This window comes from Malaclemys terrapin, chromosome 4 (assembly GCF_027887155.1).
Source record: "Malaclemys terrapin pileata isolate rMalTer1 chromosome 4, rMalTer1.hap1, whole genome shotgun sequence".
Taxonomy (NCBI): domain Eukaryota; kingdom Metazoa; phylum Chordata; order Testudines; family Emydidae; genus Malaclemys; species Malaclemys terrapin.
The window spans coordinates 98,234,488-98,254,838 of NC_071508.1; the positions used below are offsets into that span (position 1 = coordinate 98,234,488).

The following is a 20,351-nucleotide window of genomic DNA, read 5'->3' on the forward strand; positions in this document are numbered from 1 at the left end:
AGAATATTATTTTCAAAATGAAATAACCCCTGCTCTAATCCAGATCTCATCGCCATATTAACCTCAGTCAGCCTTAAATATTATGATTAAGCAGAAGGTGACGGGGGTAACTGTGCTTTGAGATGAGACTGGGATTTTTTCAGAGCATAGGCGCACTTATTTATTTTTACAAGTCCTGGAAATACATACATCTCTGCCACAGATCCCATCACAAGTTACCCTCTATACCTGGCTGGACTGAGTATGCTCCAGCGATATTGGCTAGGGCCAGTTTCCAGTGTTTTGATGTTATCACCAAATCCGATTTTCCTCTATAGACTAGACTGTGCCCAGTATCTCTCTCTCTCTCTCTCTCTCTCTCATCTCTCTCTCTCTCACTTGTTGCTGCGGCCAGTCTCCAGAGAATAATATGTGCTGCAACAATTTCTCTATTGTTTCCTTGTCTTCAACTTTTATGTCCCTTAATTAGAGTTACTCGTGGAATAGATCACAGAGTTTCTCTTGCTGCAAAAAAAAATTAAAATAAAATAAAAAGAAGAAGAAGAAGAAGGAAAGAAAAAAAAAAGAAAAAGAAAAGCTGCAACCCGATATTTTGCCTTCCTTTCTTTTTCCAGGTCCACGAGTTGTGCGATAACTTTTGCCATAGGTACATTAGTTGTTTGAAAGGAAAAATGCCAATCGACCTAGTTATTGACGAAAGGGATGGCAGCTCCAAATCTGACCATGAAGAACTCTCAGGATCTTCCACAAATTTAGCCGACCATGTAAGTCCTCTTGATCCCTTTATAGCATTTTTAAAGACTCTAACCTGCTTAGGAATCGCCTTTTTTTAGCCTGTGTAAGTCTCTCTCTGCCCCCTCCCCATTCCCCTACGAGTTTTAAAGTTCTTCTTATAGTCGATTCTCCCCCCCCCCCCCCCCCTTCTCATTCTATCTGTAGCACAGGGAGTTTGCTTATGATTTGTTAAGTTTCCTGATCTGGGCGACTTGCAGCGCTAGCAAATTGTCTGTTTGATGTGGTGATCGGTGCTTTTTCTGCTTTGCTAACCCTGTAATCAATGCAGAAATGCAAGAAAACAGAGTCGAAAAAGTTAGGGGGAAAGTTTGGTGACAATCTCTACTTCCCCCCCCCCCCTTGTGCAGATGACAAGTGCTGAGAATTATTGGCAGTTTTACACTGCATTAAGAAAAGGGTTAACACATTGGAGTTTCCAATGCTTTTGCTTTATAGCAACTTATTGTCAGAATATGGACTTATTGCCAAGTGCCCGAAGCATCTTCATAATAAAAGACAGTAACCTTGATGAACCAATTATTAACAAAGTATTACAGAAAGCTGGAGAGAATTATGATCGAGTAACCGTAGGTTAGCGGTTGATTTTAACACTTTAGTAGTTGGTGAGTTATTGTTATGTGTGTAGGACTAAACGTTGGTGCTCATGATAAGAAGAGTGGCTTTTCTTCTCCGGCTTGTGTTTTGGTGCAGATCTTGTGATGCTTTAGAATGTGTATATACAAATACATAGACATTTACAGTGGGGGAAATGAAAGAAAAGATTGCAGCTGGTAGCGGAGAAAAGGGAACGAAATAGCTATGGTTAAAAAGAGTGGGTGTGAACTATAGTTTATTTATAGGAATGCATCCCTGGGGAGAAAGAGGTTTACACAGTTTTAGGTTCAATTGAACTCATAATCTAAATGATACATCTAATATTTTAGCCGTTGAAATATTCATTTAACACCCCGTGTGTCTTAACCATACTCTGCACAGGCGCCCAGCTGTCCTTTCTTGTGTGGTAAAAAATGTAGATTTAAATTAATAGAGAATCAGGTTTCTATGAGCTTCTTTTCATATTTAAAATAGGTTGTCTGCATATTTAATAATCGTATTTGATCTGTATTGAAATCCATGATAAGAAATAAAATAATATATTTTAAAAAAGTCTCCAACCCGGAGTGCTTAAAGTTCCAGGACACTGAAAATGGTTTCTGTATTCCAGGTTTTAGCTTTCAATTCTTCATTTGTATTTGGTAAACCTTGAGGGGTTATATTCTTATGATAGTATGCATTTTAGACTTATTATTTTCAAATAAAAATGTATGCAGCAGTTACTGAAAGTTTCTCTGCTTATCAGTTATCTCATCTGTAGATAATAGAGTCTATGAGGCATGACAGTCGTTTTTAAAATATCTGTTTTATGGCATTTTCAACCCTAAATTTGTATGCACAAGCATTAAGGGACTAGTAGAAAAGAAATTTAAATGAGTGGCAACCTGAAAGATATAGGCTCATTCTGTATAATTCAGAGCAATACAAAAAACCTACATGTTTTTTCCAGTACAGTTTCTTTATAAGAGTGTGTTTCAAGTGGAAGTGTAGAAATGGACCACGCTGATGTTTATATTGAAGAGATTAGATAAACTAGCCTGTTTAGGGTTCTGGCAGATGGCGAATACTCAAGCCAATTTGCAGTGCTCCATTATAATATTTAAATTCACACACAATGATAGGACAAGGTTGGAAGGGGTTAGCATTTTGATAATTTGATAACTATTATCTTCACTAAGAAGAATCTCCTGTTGTTTTTGTGGCCCAAAAAACAAACTCAAATAAATATCACAACCCATTTATCTTGCACCCTTTAGGGTTTACCACTTCATTGGGTATTATAATTTAAAGCCTTTTATTTCCTGGAGATTTGAGCTATAACATTTTTTACTTTAGCCCCCTGCTATTTGTTTTGAAAGGAAGCAATAATTTGTGCAACCAGAACACCAACTGGGAAATGAAGAGTTGTATCATAGTTACATTTTATTCATGCGTTTTGGGAAATGTGTCTCCTTATTGGATTTTTTTTTAATGTTAGCTTGTTTTCCCACCAAAACTTTGGATCTCTTCAATATATATATACACACTTCACTAGCGGCTATATTAAGGAATGTATATAACTGCGCTGTTCTATATTAAGGAATAATTCACTTCTACTTCTAAAGAAGGAAAACCTTTTCTATTTGTCGGTATGCAAATACCAGAATAAAAATTGAAATGTTCTTTTGTGAGCATCTACCTAAAAAATGGAATAGTTCAAGCATGCAAATTTGTCCAGTTTTACTCTCCAGGTTATTTTTTCATTGGTTTGATATGCATATTTAATACATAGCCCCAGGCTAGATCTCATTTGGTGAAAATTGGTGCAGGGGTGTTGATGATCCCCTTCAGAAGGACAGAGACAGCATGTTGTTTCCTCTGTTTTATCTGTTGGCCCACTGTTCTGATCCAGGGATCTTCCCCCTGGTTTTATTTGCACATGAAATACTAGAAGCATTTCAACTGATTGGCTATGAATAATGACAGCTAAAAAGAAGTGTAGTTTAATTTGTTGTGTGCCAAGGTTTCTCTTGTGGAGGTGACAGTTTGTGACAGCTATTTGACACCCCCAAAATCCATACACCTCTCTTCTTATTAAGTGGTATCAAGCTACATTGTGTGTGTGTTTTATGTGTATGTGTAGGGTGGTGGTGGTGGTGGCAGCAGTATATTAGGTACTAATGCAGCTCTCAATATTATTCCTTTTGCCAGACTTGAAAATATAGCTGAAGGAAAGTAACTAAAAGAAATATGAGTCTACCCAGTATTTACAGTGTGACTTCTGAAAGTGGGATATTCAGATGCTGTATATTTCCTTTCTAGAAGTCTACTGCTGTGATATTTATACAACTTAATTGGGGGGGGGGAGGGAATGGGGAAGGGGAGGAAATCATTGATCTCTGCAGAAGCAATACCTGTGCTGGAAAAGCAGGCAGTCTTATGCAGTCTTGTCATATGTGTTTGGTAATAAATGCACATATTGAATTTTATTTTAGTGCACTATTAACTGTTATGTAATACAGTGAGTGTAAGGGGGGCAGAGACTTTGTAAATCAAATCCTGTAGTGCTAGTCACTGAAAAGCTGCTACTTTTGTTATTATTCTGCTATGTTTAGTAAATATAACAGCCCATACTTAGTGTTTGAAATTTTAACATCCTAATTTTTTGTTATTGCTCTGAGGTATTAAGTGTAGATGGAAAGAAGTTAATTACAGCCATGCCCTGCCTGCACCCGATCAGTTAAGGAGGTATGGGGGAGGGGGGAAACCTGCCCAAACTGCAGTTCAAGTTGAGTTTCCCAGCTATGAAAATTTATCATTGTTCAATATAAACATGTAGGGCCCAATCCTGCATTCCACACACACTAAATTCCCACTGAGGTTGATCATATATCTTTTCTTAAAAAAAAAAAAAAAAAAAGATCCCATTTTGAAAAGTCTATTGCTCATGGTATTTGAAGAATCATAAACTTTTTCGAAGTCTATAATATTTCTCTGCTTTGCTTTATTTACATTTTCTTTTGTGCACAGCTTTGACTCATACCATACAATTCTTCCCTGAGTCCAAATCTGAGTTAGGGCCTGATGCTGCTCTCACAGAAGTTAATGTCAAATGTCCCGCTGGCTTCAGTGGGAGCAGGATCAGGGTCTCAGTCTGCTCTACATTTGTTTATATGCTGTAGTCAGTTGAAAATTGAGGTACTAATAAACTGATCATTCATAAAATGTAATTAAAAATAGATAGATAAAAACATAGCTATCTCTTTTTTTATAAAATAAGCTTTTCCAGATTAGAAATCTGATGCCCTAGCAGTAACACATAAATAGTGGTTTGAATGTTAAACCTTTCTGTTGTCAGGTCAGGATACATTAGCTCTCATTATTATTATTATTATTTAACATCAAGTTGTTTTATAGTATTCTAATACTCCTTTTAGAAAAGTTAGTGCTGAGCAACCTAAAGGTGTCTTGCAAATCAGAAAAATTAAAAATGGGGGTCTCCTACGTCTGTCACAGGTTGTATAATCTTGCCTATTGGTAAGATTTCATTGTCAGTTGAGCAGTGAGCAAATTAGTGAGGGCCTGATACTGCATTCTCCATGCTCCCCAATATCCCATGGACTTCAGCAGGAGTTTTGTGTATACCAGGAATGCAGGATCAGACCCTAAAGGTGTCCTTCTGGTTTGTCAAATGTCAAAAGGGAACCTAGATAGTTATAGCAATAGTAATAAGGCAAATACTTTTATATAACCAAGTTTCTTAGTGTGTAGTTTAAGATTTGGAATGTTCTTTGTGATCTGCCACCATGTGTCATTGGGGGGGGGGGGGCGGCTTCTAATACACTAAAGAATGTTGTATTTTTCTGGTTTTTGATTGCTGGTGCCTTTCCTAAGCATTTAAATACAAGTAAATTTAACTATTTTTATTTGATTAAACGTCATTGTGTTTCACAAATCTGAGAGATGATAATGCATTTCATTATCTCACGATGTTGGCATTTCCTCTTTGGTTTAGGTGTTGTCTATCTGATCCCAAGTTAGGTTGGAAAATTATATTTACATTGCGGTTTTGTTTTTTTTTGCATGATAATAATTTAAAAGTAGTAATATAACTCCAGAAGAAGGGTTGCTAGATAGAATTAAAAATCCTGACTGTTCGAGTCTTGGTTCTATACAGACAGGTGGTTTACATGTTTGATTCAAAGTTAAACTGATGACTACAAAAGTGCAAGGCGCCTATATATCGTTTAAGAATGATGCCACTTTCTAGGACTGTAAACAGTTCTTCCTGAAACTTCATTCAAATGCAAAGTAAGTGTGGTGAGAATGTCAAGATTTTTTTTTAAAATAGCCATGTATGAAACTTGCACGTATGTATAAATAAGCAAATTACTTCTTTTCAATAGACCAAAATGCCTTGTGTTTTGTTTTACTTATGTAATGCTGATAGATAATGCAACACTGCTTTTAAGTCTAGTCAGTAATATATTAAATACAGATCTGTGAGAAAGTAAGCCTCAGTGATACAGAGCTTTGACTTCACTGTAAATATATATATCAAGCCAAATTAGAGTTTTTCATGTTCCGTTTATTTATTGAAAGTTTCTTTAAATATGTTTATTATTGCCATTCACTACAGCAGTCTCTAAGACCTCATATCCTGAATTACATTATTATATCTTATATGGGTGTATATGAGGTTTTTGTCTGGCTCAGTATATTGTGTTTTAATATATCAGGGCATGCAAGGCCAAATTCTTGTTGTCTTAATCACATTAGTAGTCACTGATCTCAAAGGTGCTGCTTGTGTGAGTACGGTGAGCAGAACTTGGCTCATAGTCTCTGGGAAAACAGTGCCATCGTGACACTTGTTAAGATCAGTTGCAAAGTTGATTTACAAGATGTTGAGTGAAATTAATTTTAAGTTATCTTAATTGGGAATCAGATGTGTAGCTGTTTTATTTACACACCATGGTTGTGTAGTTTCCACTTTTTTATTTGATAAGCAAAATACCTGGGCCCAATCCTACATTTATTGTCCGTCTAAAACTTCAATTAAAGTCTGTGGGTGGACTCCTGCTGACTGTACTCACAAGAGTATCATTTGAATTCAATTGGCCTGATTTTGATTTTACTTACACCATCATAAATCAGGAGTAACTTCACTGTGGTTAATTGAGTTATACCACCATAAAACCAGTGTGAGATCACAATCATCTCTAGTGGGACTGCTTGTCAGACTTTGTTCAGTGGAAGTTTTGGGTGCACAAGGAATGCACAATCATCTGGCGCTACATTTGCATTTACATAGCCGTCTTGCAAGAGTTAACCTACCAACCTTTGCACCAGAACAAGAAAAGTGACCAGCACTGTATCATATTAACAAACAGATGCCTGCATGCAATCCTGATTTAATAAATTATTGTTCTGTAGCAAATGTGCTTTGGAACATCTCTCCTTAAGCAATACTGTACTAGTTAAAAATGTGTACAGTTTCCACCAGATTTGCAGCATCGACAAAAGAGTAACACATCAGATTTGCTTCATATACCCAGAGACTCTTGTCCTTTCCATGCTCTTTTCTAGATTTAGCAAAATTCAATGATGGTGCTAAATCAATTTTTTTTTAACTTTCAAGGGAGAAAACACTGGCAAAATTGTGTTTTCTAGGGAAGGCTGTGTGTGTAAATGAGAAACAGTGGATAGCAGCAGAGTGATCTCCTGTGGCCCTGCTAGTACAAGCTTTCCCCATATTGTCTCCTGCTTTTATATTAATTACAACTTGCATTATCAGCTGCGAGTCTGTAGCCCGGCAAATAGAAAATACTGCCCCTGGAGACCTAGCTTCTTGTATCTATTTTCCATCTCCTTCTATTGTGCTCCACTCAGTATTCACTGCTTTTCTCCTGGTAACACTGCTCTTTAACACAATTAGGTAAGAGCAAGAAGAGCACCATATTTGACTCCCAATTATTAAAACTACTGGGAATAGATACATGTGCACTGTCTGCCTTCTATGGTACACTGCTGTAGTTTAGTTCATGGTTAAATACATGTGCATTTATGTTATAGTGTATGTAAGTGTATATACATATATATAAAATCAGCATATGCATTTTAATCACACCACTCTTTGATCTTTCTCTGCAAAGCACATTTTTAAAGCTAACAATATTATTCACAAATTGATAAGAAGCTACGTTAACAGTTTATATAGCAATTCTATCTATCTATAACTCTTTTTAGAACAATACCGTGGGCCTGATCCAAAGCCCAATGAAGTCAATGGAAAAACTGCCATTAACTTTAGTGGGCTTTTGGGGAAGGCTCTCTATATGCATAATAGATTGTATTGATTAGTTCCATCAGAGTAATTCTCTTAAAATGTATATTTGGGTACCAGTTTTGCTTCAGTATTCATAAAATTACTGCAAATGACTGGGAATGTGTCCAGGAAGATTTTCTTCAGGGATGCAAAGTTGGGACCTGTCTAGGAAAAAAAGTAAGAAGTTGGATTACACATACACACACTCACACATACCTTAATCCAAAGAAAAATAGGGGTGCCTCATGATCCACCCTTATGGTTTCTGATCACAGTTTTTATAATACAAAAGAGTAGTTAATTTCCCTGTGCTTAACATATTCTTAGTATTCTATGATTGCAACTTGTAAATAACCACTTTATTATTTTTATCTCTCCACAAAATGCTGCCAAATTCTTTTCCTCAAGAAACCCTGTGTCATAAGAAATACACTGCGTTCCAAATCAATACAGTCTGTCTTTCTAAAACTCAGTCTACAAACTGAGGTCAAGCACAACTTGGACTGGTATAGACAGCTAGGGTTTTCAGCTGCGGGAAGTCTGATTCGGTGATGCTTTCCAAATCATTACATTTTCGGAACAGAAGACTGGTCCAGCTTTTGAAATACTGTATGATAGGTTTTGGATGACATTTGCCTTAAAACATAGCTGAGGTGTTACTGGTTAATTATTGTAATTTTCATATGTATGGTAAGGAGCTTTAACAGCAACCAGATTAAGAGAGCCTGCAGTGTATAAAATTAACATAACTCGCTGTGTTCTCTGAAAAGTTTAGCCTAGGTGAACATGTTGCAATTATTATATTCTAAAAGAAGGTTCCAGCCTGATGTTGTTGGAGGGCTAAACTCATGCCATGCTATTGTTTCTTCCCTTTTTCATGTATTTCTTCTAGCTCTTTATCTGATTACCATCCGGCAAACAGCTGACGCTAAGAGGCTGCAGAGGGCTGAAGAGCTCCTGTCTGCTGTTTGCCTTCAGCTTGAAGCTATTTGAGTGGTTTCCTAACTCAGAGATAAAAAGAGGAGCTCATAGGCAGAACTCTTATTTTAATCCAGGCTGCAAAGAAACTTACTCAATCTTTGCATTTTATTTCTGTCTGAACTTTCTCCCCCACTTTATTTTCATTCATAGTCTATTTTTTAATAACGTCTGAGCTGCTTTGACTCTTTAGACTTTTCATCTTTCTTTTTGTTTTTATTTTCACCTGACTTTGCGACATGATGGTAACATACTTTTTATTATGGTTTTGGGGATGGCAATAATTAGCTTTTGGTGGATTTAGTTGGTACAACAGTCTCAACAAACATATAATACTAGTGTGTTATCAGTAATTTTTGATAGTCTTTGTTGCAGTTCTATATTAGAGAAAGTATGTGAGTTAGTTCAATAGAGTTTGTATCCTAAATCCTGTCAGCCGTGCTGACGGGTTATGGCTGTTGTGGATCCTGGGACAAATCCTGCCTGATTTACTCATCCGTGTAGTCCAATTGATTTAAGTGGGACTGTTTGTGTACATAAGGCAAGCAGGATTTGGCTCCCTATTAGTTTTTGGTTACTTAGGGTCTGATCCAAAGCCTGTTGAAGTCAATGGAAGTCATTTAATCGACAACAGTGGGCTTTGAATCAGGCCCGTAAAGTTTGGTTGGGTTTGGATAAAAATATTATCTGGCTGCTCCACTATATATTGCTGTAATGCATGTGGTATCAATCAGTTTTGGGAAATTACCTAGACAGGGTTCATTGTATATACAAGGCTTGATTCTGATCACACGTACACTGGTTTTACTCAGGGTAACGCACTGATTTTATTTGATTTACTTCTGATTTACAGTGGTGTCAGTGAGGTCAGAATCAGGCTATATATGCATCAGCATACATCATTCACAGTTCATGGTATTTGCTGATGTTGTAGCAGTTTAGAGTGTGCATTATTTTCTCAACCAAGATTTTTTATTTTTCAAAACTTTTCTTGTCTGAAAGTGTTACAATGTGCTTAATCTAAGTTGTCACATACAGGTGACAAGTAATGCAGGTCCAGCCCCAAGTCTGATCTGTTTCATGTGTTCTTGCTCTCCTTTTTTGCCAGAGGAAATTCCATCTCTTGCCTGCCTTCATGTGGTGCTGATAAAGCTCTTCCTGTACAGTAGAATTCCTGTTTTCCTTTAAGCAACAGCAGGGTATTGGGAATGATCAGGAAAGGGGAGGAGGACCAGGAGGAGACTACACTCAACAAAGTAGCACTGAACTGTAACTTTCAGTTTTCCTCACTTATCCTTTTAAATAGGAGTTCTTCACTCTAGAAAAACCAATACTCAATAAATTAAAAGCTATCATGAGTTATGTGACTGAAGTAAAGTAGTAGAAGTCTTACTTCGCCAAGTATTGTCAAACTTCATATGTCTGTCTTTTACATTCTTTTTTATTGTATTTTATGTGTATTAATGTAGAAAGAATTACATAAAAATCACCATATATATTATTTTATATAATCACCTGGTGATTATGCTTGACAGTTCTTGTAAGTGAACTGTTAAAGAGCGATACATCTAGAAAGTCTTTAAAAATGTGTCATATCGAAGAAAAAAATTCTTTACTAGTATATATAATGTGTTTCAGAGAGAGCTTATTTTTCCCACAGCTCTGCGTTTGCTTGAAATATTTCCAATATTCAAACTGGTGGCGGAGAGAGGGGTGTGAGGGTATGCTCCCCTCCCATCCACTTTTTCCTTTACTTTTTAAAATACTTTAAAAAAGAAATTCCCTCTCACCTAACCAGATGTGGCAAAAATGGGGGAGAAAATGTGGCACTACACCCACTCCAGTTTGAGCTTCAAGTATTAGGGAAAAAAACATGTCAACTCATCTGCAAATAGTTCATCAGGAAATACTAAAGCTTTTGGCAGAAGTGTTTTACTGCTCTACTATTAAAACAATTAATCCCAGATAGCTGTTGGAAGAGTAAAAATCGGTCCTTTATTTTACCAAATAAATCTTTGTATGTCCTCCGCTTCTAACTACTGAAGACATATTACATTGTACAAACAGTATCAGTATTTGGCACGTTTCACAAATGCTAATGTGTATACTTTTCCTCCTTCCCCCTCTGTTTTCTTTCTGTTCCTCATTTGCTATTGGAATGGGAACTGTGGAAAAAATCCCTTGGCATTCTGACACCAGAACCCTTCATCTTGGAGAGACCACGATGATGCAACCTCAACGCATTCAGCAGGCACACCGGGGCCCTCCAGTGGGGGCCATGCTTCCCAGAGTGGAGACAACAGCAGTGAGCAAGGTAAAAGGTCAAACTTTTTCCCTGAGCAAAGTAGGCATGACTAAAATAACTTTGGCTTTTTTATGATATCAGTACATCTGCCTTAGTGTAAACATGGAGTGGCAGGCTTGCAGTGTAATCAGCTGTAACTTAGGGAGACACTATTTCCTTTTCTTAACCTACTTAGCTGCATTTTATTATTATTTCAAAGCGAAATATCTAATCTTCAAACAAGCTTTGTAATAACAATTGATTAGTTCTGCCAATTCCTTTACAAATTTGGTTATCTGCAGTTTATTTTTGAGTGGTGTAAGTAAATATAATGACAGGCATACTCTCCAGCTGTGATGCAGTAGTTTGTACTGGACTGTAAACAGAGAATTTAACTTGTAATATTAGCTATAAAAGGACTCCTATAGCAAGCCGTAAATCTGTTACAGCATATAAGGAAGATGCAGAAGTCAACTCTGACTGACTGAAAAAAATCTTGTGCAGTGGTTGCCTGTATAATATGTTTTCTGAAAACATGAATTTTGAATGCTTGATAGAGACAGACTCAGGCTGCAAAATTCAAGTCCAGAACTAGATTTTGAAAACCCCCGACTCTCCAAAGTTCAGGAAGGCCACAGCTTTGTACCTTGTTCAGCCATTTCTGCCTGTGCCAAGTGGGTGTCAAACACTGCCAATAGGACTGGGTAGCATGTTACACCTGCTTTGCACTCACTTGACACAGGTGTAAATGACTGTGCAAGGTGCAAGGCAGTGGAGAGAGTCAGGCTCCAGGTGCTCAGAAATTGAGTTTTGGTGGAATCTCTTATATAGATGAGGCTCACTGTAATTTTTGGATTTTGATTTGGGTTCACATTTTAAACATTCCCGAGGTTCAGTGTGGTAGTTGCAGTTTCTCTTTGGTATATTGAACTGGGGCCCTCTCCTGTTGTTATAGATTATTTGTACAGGGTGCATTTAGATTGTTGCTGCTAGAAAGTGGAAGAGGTTATGATAAAGGGTTTGATCTTACTCCCATTTGAGTCATTCAGGATCTTTTCATTAACTTCAGTGGGAGTTGGATCAGGCCTTAAGTCAATGGGAGTCATTCCATTGACTTTAACTAGATTTGGACCAGGCCTGTAATGAACTATAACAGCCACAGTAACTAATGACAAAGAAGGCTTTAGTTATAAAGCACCAGGTCAGTGAAACCTCTAGTAATTAACTAGCAAACTTTATGGTTTATAGATATAGATATAATCAATATGGATTTCTTGTCACTAAAATGATGATGATTTAGTGGAATATTTATTTATTTTTTTAAAGCGCCCATCCCTGTGGTATTTGGGAGTATGACATAACTTAAATACATCAATGCATTATTCTAAACTGTCCATCCCAAGCAGGACACATAGGCCTCATACCTGTATCCACGCCCTACTCCCAACAACCATAAATAATTCAGCAATGATCCAGCATCCAACAATGCTTGACCACAAAGACATGTCTTGTACTGCAGCTTGGAGGACAGAAAATTTGAGTTCTGGTTGATAGCCAGCAGGAGTGAGTTTCATGGTTCTGGGATCCTGCATCTGAATACTTCTAATCTCCAGGCATGTAAATCTAGGGGCTGTCAGCAAATACTCCTAGGCTGACCTCATTATTTGGTATGAAGCATAGGCAGAGGTCAATCCTAAGGTAGCCAGATATAAGATCTATCATTATAAGTTATGGTCTGTGGTATTGTATGCTCACAAATATACTATACTTATTTAGGCATCCAGTGGGCTCCTGTGTAGGAACCAATTTAATCACTTGAGTGTTGCCTGGTGTGCTAGGAAAAATATATACCTAAAGTGCTTTCCCATCTACCTGGTATGTTTCCTTTTGAAGTGCCAATCTACAAATTGAATGTCAGGAGTCCAGTCAGCTGCTAGCACTTGAAAGATGTACACTCCTGTGATGTTTAGGTAAAGCTCCCATTAAAGACTATGGCCTAGATGCCTCCCCTCCCGCATCCTCCCAGGGAAATTACAAGAGGGTACCTATTGGAAGAAAATTCTGCAAGAATCCCCTTGTTGAATTTTCCTTGGATTGTTCCATTAGAGGGGCAGGATTGGCCTCATAACTACTGAACAGGCAGTGGTTCTATCCCCAAGCCACATGGATCCCCAGAATCTGAAAGAGGCGCAGCCATCTGTGAGGAGAATCTGTGCCTCTCCTCCAGGTCTGGGATCCGCTTGTCTGACCCTTGCTGGCTCTCTAATCATCTGGCTCCACTGAAACTGCATTGCCAAGGCTCTCCCTTGCTGCTGCCTCTGGGGCACTGCTTCTCCAATGGGGTTTCTCTGGGATGGAAGAGTTCATGAAAGAGTTAATGCAGCCTCAGATTGCATTAATATCCCAATGGCTTTTCCACCAGTGTCAGGTGGGGTGGCAGAGGTAAGTGATCCACATTGCTCCTCCTCAGTCCTGCCTCTTGACCTTCCACTCTTTCCTGGCCGTCCTGGCCCTTCCTTTCCTGATCCTCCTACTCATTCCCCTGACCCACCCGTTCTCAGATCCAGCTCTCTCCCTTAAGGGAAGGTCAGTGGGATCTGGTGATGGGTGGATGCTGCCATCGATGTTGTTGACCCTCTGTGCAGGATAAGGTAGATCCACACAAAGGGCTCCTCCCATGATGTTGTGACTAGAAAGCATTAAGCCATATGGGAGTTTTGCCTGTTTAAGGAGTGCAGTATCTGACCCAGAATGCCACAGCACAGCGGCTGCCCATTCAGCATCAAAAGGGGTAATGTAGGGGAAGTTTGAAATTAGTTAAAATATTTTGGCACTGAAAGAGTTACAAAAAGGGCCTTCAGGCAGTGAATGATGAAATATTATCCTAATTTTATTAGTGGTGAGTGTCTGTGTTGTTTTTAGCATGTCACCTCGGCTGTACAAGGGGAAACTACACTATACGCTGTATCGATCATCTAACAAACATAACTACTGGTGACCTGTAATCTACCAAGCATTTATTGACTTTAGCCTGGTTCAGATTCACAGACCCAGGCCAATGTCACAAAATACTATTGTAGTGAATAGTAAATAATGTAGTAAATATAATCAGCTTTTTTTTCTCCAGTGAAAGGGAGAAAGGGTTAAATACATCTAATAATAAAAATAAAACATTCAAAACATTTTACAAAGGAGGGGGGGAAAGGAGAAGCTGATTTAATGGTCTAATGAGGCCATCTTCCAGAGACTTGTTTTGTGTAAGGCTTGCTTTGACCTTTCGCTTTGCTCAGGAGCCCAACGCTTCATTTTTCACATTCTTGCAATTACGTTAACGCTTCAAGCATTTCTGACTCCAAGTCAGCTAGCAACACCAGGCATAACTCAACACTGTGAGTTTTTCTCCTCTCTGTAGATTCATTAACAGGTCACTGGGGTCCCAACTGAAATTTAAAACTGACTGGTTCTGTTGGGTTAGTTGAGTTATGGCAAGGGAGACAGCAGGAAAGGGGCTGAGAGAAGGGGAGGAGAGATAGAAGACCCTAGGGTTTTTGGCAGGGAATATATCTGTAAAACCCTAAGCAGCACATTAAAAGGTGTGTGAAGCTTTTTGTTGGGGGGGAAATCTGTAAGTCTTTTGGGGTGCTACATTTTCCTTATTCTTTACAAAATAAAGTAAAATGTGCCTTAGCATATGTAATGTCCAAATTATTATACCAACTTCTAGTATTCTGTATTGGTTTATTCCATGGTGATGGATATGTCACCCACAGACTTTAATTCTTATTTAATCTCTTTATGGGATATTTCAAATAATGAATATGGCAGATTATGCATGAAAAGCAGGAAATCAATCTTTTTAAGATTTAAGAACATGTGGTCTACAGGAAATCACTGGAGAATAGTGTTAGTTTCATATTTTATGACACCAGGATTTTTAGTTTTTTAAATCAAAGGGCCCGATCCTTAGAGGTGTTAAGCACCCACAAGCAAGCCTCTTGAGAGAAATTTGGGGTCCCAGTGCCTCATGTTCACTGGGTCCCCCAACTCCTCCCATTTCACTTTATTTATGCAGACATTACAGACATATATGGACAAATTTATACAGATGTTCAGCACCTCTCAGTATCAGACCCACAGTGGTAAACTTGTGCATAAGTTACAAGCCAAAAGCAGGAAGCTCGTTCTGCAGCGTATAGCAGCAAACTTAACAAGATGGGATCAAATCCTACTTGCCTTACTCATGTGAGTAGTTCCACTGGCATTGGTGGATCTATGTGTGTGAGTAAGGCGTGTAGGCTTTGGCCAACTGTAGAGAGGATCTGAGCACCATTTGTTCAGAAAATATCTTAAATAGTCTTTAAACATTTTTCTGTGGTAGTTTGATGTTTTGTCCCACTGATTTGCCCACACTAGCTTTCTGTGGGAAAGATTAATTATCTGCTTCAGGGCAAAGTCAACAGAGATATTGACTGAAATCACACATGCTTATCCTAGGTTACATCTTTGGGTTGATGCATGTTGGAAAAGTTAGTCTGGGTGAGTTTCTTGTTCATTGTGTAATACATTATGATATACGAATTTGGAAACACCGTTAGTTGATAAGTCAGAAAAGGCCTTTCTTGCTGTTGAAACTACTAACTCAGTAGGCATATGTAAAATGAGTCTGCTTTGAAACCAAATCATAATAGATCCAGAAAGAAGGAGGAGTTGTATTAAATAATGCAATGTGTTCATACACAGTACGCAATTGAATTTTCATACCCAAACTTTGCTATTACAAAACAACATGCATTTATGATGTTTTTTTCCCCATTATTCTTTTACATATCATGTGTAGATATGCATGCATTGGATTGTATGCATATCTCCTTCTTATATCTTCAAAACTTCTCAGCTTAACCACCTTATAGAGTGAAGATACAGTTTTATTGGTGAAAAATTATCCTTTTGCTGCTAGAAAGTAAACTCCAGGTTCTGTTGTGAAAAAGCAAACTTCCTAATAAATAATGTTTTACTGGAGATGCATCATTTCTAAAGGCACTATTTTCCTAAAAGTAAACTATGTGCACTATGAACAATTCTTAAAGAACAATGATTTTTTTCAGTTGAGGAAGATACGGGAAAAAAGTAGTTCTTATTAATTCATCTTTTCCTTTCAAGTTTTTGGGGACTGTCCTTGTGTTGATGGGTATGAGTAATTCCCATTAATGGTGACGGGAGTTACGCATGTGCATTGACAGGAGAATAGACCCCTCAGTGTTTAGAGCACATGAAATTTACATTTTTTCCCATTGCTGTAATTGAGATGTTGACAAATTGGAGAATATTGATGAGCCTTTGTTTTAAGTATTTCTTGCCAAGTTTGTTTTATTTTTCATGGCTTGAACAATAGTGGGGGTTCAGCAGCAATGAATAATAAGGGTAGAGTAAAGATAACATTGTATTTCAATATTTTGATGTGCCAATATGAAATAAATTGTCTTAGGCAAATGGAATATGCTGTTTTAATCATTAGCTATGCATGAGAGAAAAATTGATGTTGACATCTTTGCTGTAAAATCGTTGTAATGGGGCCTTCCTTACAATTCATTTTTGTAAAATTCATTTTGTACATTTTGCAGCAATTGAACAATCCCTGCACTGTGAATAGGCAGAATTCCCAGAAATACTGAGACAGTTGGCCCAGTAACTGCTGAGCTCACACTGCACACCACATGCACATTAACCATAGTGCTGCCAGAAACAGTTTAGCTAAATATATTAACATATTAGTATCCAGCCATCTTTCTTTTCTTTTATTCGATTGTGTGAACAAGTACATTTTTGTTTTGTTTTGTTTTTTGTTTTTTGTTTACCATTTATGTCCCTACCTATCAACCAGTCAATGGGGCTAGAATTTCATAGTAAATCTCTTTTATTTATTGTACAGTTTTCTAGTCATTATACTGGTGAAAACTGCAGATCCCCACCTTTTATTGAATTTAAAGCTTAGAGGTGAGTGAGCTCTTAAAATATTATAATACATTTTAAGACTTACATCTTACTCTCTTAGTTTCCAACCCACATAGTTATATGCAAAAATGTTTTTTCCTACAAATATACAAGTTATTAGATAACATTTACTATGTGTTCTAAATATGTTGTGCTGGGGTTTCAAATGCAGCTTAGGAAAACTCTGTCAATGGAATGTTTTCATAGTGGCAGGAATCTCTTTAAAATACCCCTAGATACAATATGACAGATGCCATCTGGAATAATCTTTTGCTAGTTGTTTTTAACTTTTATTTTTCCTACAGCTAAGTTCATCCCAAACTGGTCACTTACCATTAATGGTAAACACAGTGAACTTCTTTCCTCCCTTCTCTACATGAAAGCTCAAAAGAAAATAACCAAATAATATTGCTGAAGAGATTGCTAATGGTGGGATATTTACTCTTGCCTTTATCATTTTGGTTTTGTTTTGCTTTGTTCAAACGCAGAGGGTAAGATTTCCCTTAAGGTCTTTCCCACCCCCACACCCTCTGCCAGATCTAACCCAGCCCCCCTCAAAATGTTGGCTATTATTTTATTTGCCAAATTATAAAAGTGTCTGTCTGTTACAATATTAATGTTTTCATAATTCAACACTCTCAAACATGCAGTAGTAAGTGCAAGTGTTTAAATGCCTTCCTGTGTTGTTACAGTCTGACTAATTTCTTCCTATATATGTTAACTTATTTGAAAGATCTAGTGTTGGAATCTCTGGATTTTTTTTTTAACTTAGTCGTGTAAAGGGATGTCTCCTGATGCCTGTTAGAGTTTAATTTAGAGTAGTAATTAAACTTGAATACTGCCTCATAAACAAAAGATAAACAATAAACCAGCCACATTCCCTGCTGTTTCATAGCTTTCTTTCCCAGATGTTTTAGCCTGATAATTTTTACACAGTGAACTACCTAGCATGGTGTGCTGTGGACAGAGGTCAAAGACTAGTTCTATGTAATAGATTTTTTTAAAACTTTTTTTTTAAATAAAATGCTGGAGGATTTTTCTTCATCTAGCTGATTAAATTCTGAGATACTGAAGGACACTTATAATTGATTTTGTAATTGCCCTTCCCCTCCACTTGTTTAACAAGGCCATGCTGATTTAAAAATCCTAATTTTATCATCAATGACCTAGTGAGCTTTAAAAATTATTAAGGTATTTTGACAATTAATTCTATTTCACTAAACAAAAGGAGAGAGCAAGAGGGAAAGAGAGGGAGAAGATATTCCTTTAAATACTGTGTTGATCCTAAGCAACTAAAGAAATGTTGACAATAGAACATTTTTTTTCCCCAAACCAACCCTCAGGCTACTGGAGCTTGTGTGTCCATTTCTGGACCATTCCACTGTCAGCCATGATCTTTCTAATTGTCAGGTACTAGTAGGCCATTCGAATGCAGAAGCCATGTTATTTTCACTGGGTGGGGTAATTACTGAAAGCTGAGAATAGCTGCACTAAAGACAGAGGGATACTTTCATGATCCCATTAGCATAAGAGTGGGTAAATTATTCATGCCAAGTGAGGATTCTATGGGGAAAAGTATAGTTAATGCACATAGTTTTTAAATGTATCCCTTTCTGCTCTGAGACTAAATTCTTGTTGGATTCAGTTCTCAGACATTTACGGGAAAGCTCTAGTGGCATGTTAGACGCAGTTCATCTCTCTCTGTTTGCAGCGCTCTCAATAGAGACCATCTGGCAAAGATCCAAAAGGTGATTAAACAAAATGATCAGCTCTTGTTGCTGTGTTACATGTCCAATACTCTGGATTAAAAAACATGACCCACGACAGTCAGCTAAAGTCATGCTTTTTTTTTCTTTTCCCTATAAGAATTCAGATGGTCCACAAATGTCTATGCCATCTTTGTGTCCTTATGGCCCATAATCATGAACAGGTTGTGCAAATGGCTCTTTCTGTAGCACGGTCTGTTCCAGCAGCATAGAAACATTTCCTATTAATTGGGTCAGTCTAATGTTCATAATGACATGGGGAAAAATTACTAAAATTTATTCTTTAGTAGACATAAAAAATGTGTGCTTTCTGCCATGAGAGAGTTGAAATCTGACAACAGGTTCATGTGACTGATTAATTTTCTTGTGACTGAAGAAATTCAAAGCATGACATTGTCATCTGCTGAAAATAGTATACAGCTCCCTATAAGCAAACAAAAAGGGGGGAAAAATGAGCTGTGGTTTAACACCACAATCAGGGATGAATTTACAGTGCCATTCAGAAGAGTACTCCCTTATCATAAACAAGCTGATAATCACACTGAATCTAACTCCCAATTAGCTCTTCCTTCCCTCACAGAGATCAGCGTACATGTCCTCCTTAAGCCGTGATATGTTGCTATTGAGTCAGACAGAACATTTGTATACCTTATGTCATATTCAAAATTTAAGGATTAACACTATATATTACCAGGAAACCCAGCTAATCAGCAAGGTAATTTTCAAACCAATCACTTAGATGACTGAGTTAAGGTAAAAATGCCAAGACTGTGAATAGGGGACATATGTATCTTATCTTTTGGGGGTTGCACCAAATGCCAAGTAGTAGTGTAAATTCAACAGAAAGCAGACATTGTTGGAAAGTAATTAAAGAAATATTGAAATGCAATCTACCATATGAGTGAAACATTTGTAGAACTACTTTGTTGTTTCATTCATAACAATTTGCATGGACCTGAACAGTGATTTTTTTAACAGCTACTTTCAGGAGGTGGGGGGAGGGATGTTGAAGTACAAGTTGGAATACACAGGATATAGGACCTACTGCTGAAATATTCAATCGTATAATTAGATATAGCCTGTCTCTGAAAACCAAGAATATTTATAGTCTGAAATCATTTGGCTGATTAAAGAAGGGAGCGCTTCAAGAAAAGAAGAAAGACGATGCTAACAAAACAAATAAATCAAATTCTGCTTTTAAAAGCTAAGAAGATCTAGCAAGGCTGTCAGCTCCCCTTACTATATAAGGTGAAAGCAATAGGTAAAAGATACAGACGTGTCTAGAGTGCTCAGGGAGGGGAAGTGAGGCTCCCCTAGAGTCAGTGCATGTGGCAGATGAAAGGGACCCATATAGCCTTGGGGGTCTTAAGGCTATTACAGGGCAACTCATGCTCTGTTATCATGCTGATTTTCAATTGATTTTTGGCTGTACAGTACTTGTTGAAGGCCCTCTAGAGCATCAAACACTGCATTATGGCGATACACATTGTAATACATGTGCTTTTTGTCTTACTGTCTTTACTTTGCCTGGTAAGAGCGGCGGACAACCATTCTGTGATTTCTCCAGCTTCTGGGGACATTTTAGGTTTGGGAGTGGGTGGAAGGAGTTTGACAGCCATCTTTACTCATTTCTTAATGC

At 37.6% G+C, this 20,351-nt stretch overlaps 1 protein-coding gene across 4 annotated transcripts in view; it reads left to right on the forward strand.

Annotated features, from left to right (window-relative positions):
• Positions 1–20,351, forward strand: part of MEIS2 (Meis homeobox 2) — a 181,262-nt gene that overhangs the window by 5,252 nt on the left and 155,659 nt on the right. For all 4 annotated transcript variants that reach the window (XM_054025202.1, XM_054025204.1, XM_054025203.1 and 1 more), the window contains exons 6-7: positions 615–764; positions 10,871–10,985. In XM_054025202.1, coding sequence (XP_053881177.1) covers positions 615–764; positions 10,871–10,985 — 265 coding nt within the window. The remainder of the gene's footprint in view (positions 1–614; positions 765–10,870; positions 10,986–20,351) is intronic.